The 8,934-nt window shown below is 47.1% G+C and overlaps 1 protein-coding gene across 2 annotated transcripts in view; it reads right to left on the bottom strand.

Annotated features, from left to right (window-relative positions):
* Positions 1-549: 549 nt before the first annotated feature.
* The window catches only part of Edc3 (enhancer of mRNA decapping 3), a 41,955-nt gene continuing 33,570 nt past the window's right edge, over positions 550-8,934 (bottom strand). For both annotated transcript variants that reach the window (XM_055622420.1, XM_055622419.1), the window contains exons 6-7: positions 5,830-6,047; positions 550-2,675 (exon numbers count right to left, since the gene is read on the bottom strand). In XM_055622420.1, coding sequence (XP_055478395.1) covers positions 2,341-2,675; positions 5,830-6,047 — 553 coding nt within the window. In that variant the 3' untranslated portion in view covers positions 550-2,340. The remainder of the gene's footprint in view (positions 2,676-5,829; positions 6,048-8,934) is intronic.

Here is an 8,934-nt window from a genome sequence, read left to right as displayed (position 1 = left end):
CCTTCTCTGACTGACTTATTTAATAAAGTCTTTCTCAGCAGCTCAGCTTGTGGAAAGCTAAGTGTGGATTGGAGCAGACACAAAAAGACTAGCCCAACAAGTTAGCAAGAAGCTGGAGCATCCCTCTAGGGCAGTGGTTCTCAACATGTGGGTCATGACCCCATTGGGGGTGGGAAGGTCAAACAACTTTTTCACAGGACCACCTAAGACCACCAGAAAACACTACAATGCATAATAAGAGTAAACTGTTTTGAAGTGGCAATGAAAATTTTACAGTCGCAGTATTTGGAAAGGTTGAGAACCACTGCTCTAGGGTTATAGAGAGTTGAGTTTTGGCCCCAGGATAGGGATGAGGTGTAAGACTTGCCAGACCAAGAAGGCGCTCGGCATTTCTCATTTCAAGGGACACACGGCTCCCTATAGCTAACCAAGGAGAATCTGGTTTTGCCTTATCCATCATGTCCCTATGTACATAACCATACCAACAATCAGTGATCAGGGAAGGCTCCTAGGGATTAGGGAAACGGCACTTCACACTCTACAAAGCAGTTCAGATAGCAAAGAGCTCTGTCACTTTATTTTAGTGCTGGCTTTGGGTTCCCCAGGAGCTGCATGCATTAGTGACAGATTTGACCACTTGACTGAAAACAGCAACTCGGCAGGAACTTCCAAAAAGAGCTGCAGGTAGGAGTAGAACACTTTCAATAACTCTAGAGAGGTCCAGGCAAAGGGCAAGGAGAAGAGGGTGAGTCTTAAGTCTGACCACTTCAGGGTCACCAGAACTTAATGCTAGTAATCACCTTCAGGATCAGAGTCCTACCTTATTTTGTAAGTGTCTAGTAACTTGTAGTGGCTGCCTGCTGCCCAAATTGTAACCCTGCCTTTAGAAAAGAGGCCTAGCTTGAAAGCAACAAAGTCCTGACATGCAGGTGATGCTCCCATTCCTCTTGCCTCTTTTCTATAGCTGGGGATTATTTTAGAGAAAAGATGAAATAAAGGAAAGGCTATCACCATCTGTTCCTGGCCATGCTCCGGTAAGTAAAGAAGCCTGAAATCCATGGTACCAGGGTTTACCTTCTACCCAAACATCTTAGTGAGCCCATCTGCCTGTCCACCAATACCCTGCAACCAGGGATGGACACAGCAGGAAGAAGCCTCAAAATACAAGTCCTTTGCAAAGGTTTCTGCTAAGGCTCCAGGCATGGTCCTATCTCACTAACCTGTAGGACCCAAGCCCAGTAAGATCCTGAGAATAATGAATGCCCTAGGATCTGAGCAGTGCGATGTTTCCATGGCTTCCCCAGTAAGGTCATCCAGAACTGAGCTCATTTTTGGTGTTAGAGACAGGCCACTTGTCCCGAGTCTGCATACCTGGGAAGGGCAACTATAAAGGATTAAAACCCAGATTTAAGAACTGGGGTGAAGTCATAGCAGGAGGGAGGACATGACCTGGGACCGCTGTAGAGGATCATTTCCAGAGACAGAAGGGGCAGACGAGGAGTATTTATGGGCAAGGAGGTAGGAAGTGATGGCCTAGGGCAGAAGCACCAGGGAGCTTCCTCTGGCTCAGCACCAAGCTCTTCTAGGGTTTCCCTAATACTGAAAAGCTGCATCCTGAAAGTCTGAATCCCAACCAGGAAGTGGGCACTGTTGGGAAGTGGGCACTGTAGCTTGACAGGCACGAAACTGCTAAAGGTGACAGCAAAGCAGCCAGTCTAAAATCTCACCATAGGCACCATCCCATGTACTCCTCAGGAAAAGTCCCAACACAAAGTTGGATCATCTCAGGAGAGTCCAAAGTTTCCAAACTTGGGTGGCCCTGGGGGAAAGCAGAGACACAGCTCTCAGGATCTAAGGAGAACACAGGTCTGTCTTCTGGACAGCTGCCATGCAGCCTGATCTACATGATTAGAGGAAGAGGGGGCTAGCTGGCTGCAGGGCCAGAGAGAGCATGGGAGAGACATAAAGCCTTCTGAAATGGAGTAGGTGGAAGCCCCAAAAGGCCTTGGCCCACCCCACAAGGTGCCAGCCCATGCCCAGTGGCTGTAAACCTGAAACAGTCTTAGAGCTGCCTATGTCTGTAAACAAAGCCCCACTTGAATGGAGGCAGGTAGGATAGAAAGATGCCTGGAGCCACTGGTCTATTCCTGACATGCATGCCAGTGGGAAAGCCTTCCCTGGTGAAGGGAAGGTGGCAGGCAAGTTCTGCTCTCTCACAGAAGAAACAAACTGAACAGATACTCTACAAGGTCCACAAAGCTTCACATCCTTAAGGCGTCCGTTGTTGGGTTTGGTGGCAGGAATGCAGGGGAATACAGGGTCCAACTGCCCAGAACCCTTCTAGGCAGAATGTAGGGGTATGACAAACTTGCAGCCGAAGGGTGAGTGGTAGTTGATGCCAACCTCCTGGAAGACCTGCTGGGGAATGCCAATGTCACACAAATAGACTCGGCCTGCATGCTCCCCCAGGGGCAGAGGCAGGCCCAGTGCCAGGGACCATTTGGCATCAATGCCCTGTTCAACTTCATGCACAGGAGGGTCTATGCTGAGCACTGGTGCCCGGTTCTGGTTGGCCCAGGCCACAGCTGCCTTGTACCAGGGCTGATCCCGCAGGAAGGCATTCTCAGGGCAATCCAAGCAGTTGATAACCAGGTCCACAGGGCTAGTAGGAAGATCTGCAGATGGAAAGAATGCATCTGAAAATTCCTGGAGCAGACAGCAGACCAAACCAGGCCTCAGGTAGCTCCAGGGACACCTGGTTTTCTAGATAGTACCACTCCAAAGATCAGCCTTCTCAAGGGCATAAAGCCCTCACCTCCTCTGCCTTGCAGCTAGGGCTTTACATCTGACTAACCCCAATGATGCCAGCCTTCTCAGGGATGCTCTCAGGGTCCAGCAGAAAGACCACCTGGCAATAGGTGTTTCTATTCAAAGGCTGGCCTGTACATCGTACTCTCTAGCCAGCTTGCCCTTCCGCAGGAATTCCTCATGCACATGGATCCTCCACTCAGTCCAAACTCAGGAACAGGGAAAAACAATCTCTGTTCTCCCAGAGCTTAAAGGTCTCTAACAGCCAGTGAGATGGTTCAGTGCTGCCAGGCCAGATGACCTGAGTTTAATCCCCAGGACCCACATGGTGGGGGAGAAAACTGACTTCTCTAAGTTATCCTTTAGACCTCCATGAACATGCCATAATGTGCACATCCACACAGACTTAAGTAACATGTAATAGCAATGTATTTTTTCCTTAAAAAAAAAAAAAAAAAGAGAGAGAGCTGGAGTGATGGCTCAGAGGTTAAGCACACCCACTCTTCTTCCAAAGGTCCTGAGTTCAATTCCCAGCAACCACATGGTGGCTCATAACCATCTATAGTAAGATCTGGTGTGCAGGCAGAATGTTGTATAAATAATAAATAAATCTTAAAAAAAAAAAAAAAAAAGAAAGAAAGAAAAGACTTCTCTGCTCTGACTAGACTATAGTCCTCTGTAACAGTAGGGTCAGGAAGTCTCAACATGAATGCACGCTAGGACTAACTTGACAGAAACAGTGACAACAGAAAGTCTTGACATGTATGCAAAGCTAGGATTAACCTGACAGGAACAATAATGAGACTAAACTGCACAGTCATTATTATCCCCAAGCTCCTGGAGCAGCTGCCACAGGAAGATTTTTAGATAGCCATAGGAAGGACTGGCTGGAACATGGCACCGCATGTTCAGACTGCAGTCCATTCCCAGCATTCTTCTTAGAGCTCAGCCTACTTAATGATAGTGCTCAATTAGAGACTCACAGCTTCCCTACTTAAAAACTCATGAGTATAAAGTTCCTGTAGGTCATGAATCAGTCAACAGATTGAGTGGAACCCTTAAAACAAAAAACAAAAAAAAAAAAAAAGTGGAGCCTTTTGTATGTGCACAGAAACCTGTGGTTCTGGTCTAGGCTCCACACTTGCCATGTGGCCTCTGGCAAGGTCTTTCTCTCTTGGACCATCTTTGCTCTCTTATCCTATTTTCACTTAAATCCCACTTACAGTGTAGGAATTTCCTACACCAAAACTGTGCTTCCTAAGTATCCCAGGCCTCCACCTGGCTTTCAGGCTGTTGCACCTCCTCCTCCCTCCCTGACCCACTCCTTGCCTGCAGAAACAAAAGAACTCAGTCCTCTGACTCTCCTTTTCCAGACTAATGACAGCTTCTGTGCCCCTCAACACAGCCTCTGAACGCGAGACTGGATCCTTCCTTTTAGTCTAGAGTCACAGAATTTCCTGCTTGAGCAGCGGTGGTCCCAATTCCTGAACACCCAACAAACATCTAACCTGAGGTGTTCTTTCTCTGACAAGTCCCACTTCAGAGGCAATTTAATCAGGTCAAAAAAATTCACAGCATTCTCTCTCTGTGTCTCTCTCACACACAGAGAGCTCTATTTTTATTTTATGTCTATGTATAAATGTACACTACATGTGTAGATACCACAAGACAGTGTCAGATACCTTGACCTGGAGCTACATATATTTTTGAGCTGCCATGAAGGTACTGGGAATTGAATCCAGGCCCTCAGAAAGTAGAGCAATTGCAATTAACCACTGAGCCATCTCTCCAGCTCCTTGTCTTTTCAGTTTTATTGAGTTGCCCAGGCTGGCCCCTAAAAGCTGAGAACCTCTCTACGTAGGCCTCCTGAGCTGCTCACTGGAGCCACTCCTATTTCTTTTCTTGCTTCTCTCCAGTAATCTGACTCTAACTTCACAAATGACTCAAAAGCTAACCACTTTTCACCACCTCCTCTTAGCATAACTACTGTCTCAGCTATCTGCTACCCCTAATTCTCCTAAGAGCATCTAGAACCCTCTGTATCCCAAAGCTTGTCTAGGAGCTGAGTTGGGTCAGAAACAGGTTTGAGTCTATGAGTTTGAGGTTAGCCTGGTCTACAGAGTGAGGTCCAGGCCAACTGTGGCTATACAGTGAGATTCTGTCACAAAGAAATATCCTAGTAGATAATCTTTCTGCTGGTGCCACCAATGACTCTCCATCCCACCTGGAGTCAAATCTCAAACCACTGTAGTGACCTCCTCCAAGACTCTTTACCATCCAACTCAGAAGCACTCTCCTCTATGCCTTCCAGCATGCTCTGTTCTTCCTGCTGCATTTTACTCCGTATCTGACCTAATGATACTTACTTGTAGGTTCATCTCTCCTAACCACAGTCTGAATCCCATCATGGGAAAACAATTTTATTTCTTTGAGACAGGGTCTCACTATGTAGCCCTGGAACTTGATATGTACACCAGGATGGCCTTGAGCTCACAGAGATCAGCCTGTCTCTGCCTCCAAGTATTGTGATTAAAGCTATGTACCACCACATGTAGCTGGGAAAACGGATTAAAAAAAAAAATCATTGCCATGTTTATTCCCAGAACTGGGACTAGTGCTTGTCCCGTAAATATTTATGAAATGAGATAGTGGATATCTAGTTCTTTTTGAGTGGCCAAAAGGGTAGGGCTTGGGCTTTGTCCTATAGGTAATTTAAAGACCCCTTGGAAACAGAACATTGTGTGTGTATGTGTGCATGTGTACATACATACACATGTACTTCCCCAGAGATTCTTGCTATATAGTCCCAGCTGGCCTCAAACTCAAGAACATTCTGTCCCTATTTCCTACCCATGTGATGCCTTTCTACTTGGCCCCACCAGGTGGCACCATCAGACTGCCATGCTACCAAGGACACAGGAAGCTTTGACCCATACTGAGAGGCACTTTTTTGTGAAGCCAGGTCCTTACATAGAAAATGTTCTACCTTTGGGCTACACCGCAGTGCTGATGCTTACTTACCTCTTAGGCTAGACACTTGCTGACCTTGGGTCTTGCTGAAGAGAGACAGTTCATTGGTGATAGACTCCAGCATCTTGACAAAGTTAGGAAGGAAGAGGATGACTTGTACATCATGGTTGGCTAGGTGCCTCCCACAACTGATACCCTGAGCCCCCTTCACATGGGGCCCGCACAGCAGGGCTACTGTAGGCCTCTGGTGGACATTCTTAGGATTCAACCTAGAACACACAAGTGAAGAAGCAGTTACTGGACAGACTGGGCCAATCCCTTCAGTCCCCATCACAAAGACAGATGCCTGTTGTTCTCAAGGGCACCTTAACTCTCCCCACTGCTGGCCAAGCCCTAGGCCCCAGAGAAACCCAAGCCCTCTACAAGTCTGCCAGGCTTGTAGCATGGCCCTCACTGCCTGTTCTTCCCACTAGTTAACCCACAACAAAGTAACATACAACTCTGTTTGTCAGAACTATGTTCTGACTCAAGAACATCTTCATGTGAACAGTTAGGTCCAAAACTCCATGTGGTGGAACTGCTCCATCTCTGACCCTAACCCCCCAAGGTTATTTGACTCCAGCGATGTCAGGCTCTTCATTCTTTCCTGCAGTGGTAAGGCTCTATCCTGCCCATCCTCAAATGATGTCCTGTGACTAAACAGCCTTTACTTTTTGGCAACATAATATTTTATTGACTATTTCAGAATTGCACATCATGCATCCCAATCACATTGACTTCCCAGTCCTCCAAGGTCTGCCCCCACCATTGTGCACATACAAAAAAAAAAAAAAAAGAATAAAGAAAAAAAAGAGTAAGAAAGAAAAAGGCAATAAGGCAATGGTGGTGCATGCCTTTAATCCCAACACAGGGAGGCAGGGGCAGGAGGATTCTCTGTGTTTGAGCCCAGCCTGTTCTACAGAGTGAGTTTCAGGACAACCAGGGCTACACAGAGAAACCCTGTCTACAAAAAAACAAAAAACAAAACCAAGCAAACAAACAAACAAAAAAACCCCACACCAATAGTCCAATTTATGTGGTTGATATACTCACTGGGGCATGATCAAATTCCTAGTGTCCAGCCCCTTAAAGAAAGCTGAGTCCTTCTGTACCTGCACCCCCACCAGAAACCATCAACTGTGACAGCATCCCTGTCACAGCTTTTAAGAGTTCTCTTAAAGTTCCTGTTCTATTTTGGGGAGTAGGAGTTGGGGTTGTCACTAAAGCTTTCCATGTCCCTCTTTCTCAACTGTGAGTCTACACTCATCAATGCCACTGTAAAAGTAGCTTCCTTGCCCTTTACGGTCAGTGGGAGCACAAACAACAGACATTCACATGGTTTCTGGCAATGGCATGTACTATGGACCTCAGCAGTTTCCAGTGGCGAGAGACCACAGGCATCAACATGGCCCTTTGCAACAGCACAGGCTATGAGCAGCCACGTGTCCCTTGGTGGTAACACAAAGCCTTCTCTCACACCTGTCACTCCTGTCGAGTCTCTAGTTTGGCCTCTCTCCACCACACATGTACCTCTCTGCTCCTCATCTTTCCTACCTCCCCATTTCATATTCATTTGTCATAGTGGCATTGGAAACTGCAGTGTGTCACATAGTATTATTTTCTTACCCAAACAGTTTTACATGCAAATATTCATTGGTCTGGCTCAAGACCTCTTGTCTCTGACACACCATAAATACTAGACTCATCTAGGTTATCCTGCTGCTGCCCAGAGTCAAGGTAATCTTGCAGTGAGGCAGGGCACCTGGAACAGGCTTTGTGGGAGTTCCAGGCTGCTGCACATCCCCCTATCCTCGATGTTAGCTGCCCTGAGGCTCACCAGGTTCTACCTTCAAGTTCATAGCCCTCAGGCAGCACCCAGGCTCTAGAACCCTGACTACCAGTAAGGCAGGCAGTAGCCCCAAGCTGGAGGCTATCTGGCTGACTCAGGACCAGCTCCACTTGGCAACTGGCTCCTCCACACAGCCCAGAAGCCCACAGACAGAGCAGAGGCTGGAGTGGACTCACCCAAAGTGCTGGATCTGAGCCAGGACAGCAGCAGAGCCGGTCAGCCCCAAAGGCCTTGCAAACATCCCACCTTTCAAACTCTGAGCTACTTTTTCTTTGCTTTCTAGATCAAGGCTCTCACCTCTCACTCATGCTAACTTTTCTCCTCTTCTCAACGCCTACTGTCCTTGATTATTTGCCAATCCAGGTTTGCTCCTGAGGTGCCAATAATCTGATGAGGGCAGTGCTGTGGACGACTCCTATTATTTTCTAGGGAGTTGTGTGAATGAATGGAAATAGAAATTCTCAACTGAGATTTTTAGGCATCAGGGCAGGACCTGACTTGAAGAAAAGTCTATTTTCCTGCTAGTCACAGCTGACATGCCTCTGTCTTATGAGAGCCAATGCTAAGGAGGTTTGGATCAGCCCTGGATTGATCCCACAACACAGGCAGCAAGGTAGAGAAGAGGTGAACTGCAAGACTTTGGGGTAGAACAGTGTCAATCACCATCACCTACAGGGAGGGAGATTACTGGTACTGCCAAGACAGAAAAGAATTTCAGGACTTCTCTTCACAAAGATACTTCAGAGAACTTAGCAGCAAACTCTACACAGACACCAAGCGAGTCACTACCCCATTTTCTCTGCCTCTAGACCCGCAGTTCTCAACCTGTAGGCTGTGATCCCTTTGTGTGTGGGGTGTTGAACAACCCTTTCAAAGGGATTGTGTCAGGTATTTACATTATGATTCATAACAAAAACACAATTATGCAGTAACAACGAAGATAATGTTATGGCTGTGTCACCACAACATGAGGAACTGTAGTAAAGGTCACAGCATTAGAAGTGGTGAGCCATGCAGGAGGAACAGCAAAACACCTGTAGAACTCACGGAATGAGGCCCACTGGTTAGCACACGAGACACGCTAGGTGTCTTGGAGAGGCACAACCCCAAGGACTAAGTGTCCTGAGGACTACTTGCTATATGGAGCACAGCTCTGTTGTCCTTGTGGTCACCATATCCTTCCTAATATATGAGCTGTAGGAAAACTCTACCAAGGCTTCCAGTCCCTCACCAGGCAGCATCACTGACAGTCACAATAATGCTTGATC

Source organism: Psammomys obesus, unplaced genomic scaffold, assembly GCF_907164565.1.
Source record: "Psammomys obesus unplaced genomic scaffold, mPsaObe1.curated_primary_1811, whole genome shotgun sequence".
NCBI classification, from domain to species: Eukaryota; Metazoa; Chordata; class Mammalia; order Rodentia; family Muridae; genus Psammomys; species Psammomys obesus.
This window is presented reverse-complemented; position numbering and strand designations above follow the sequence as displayed.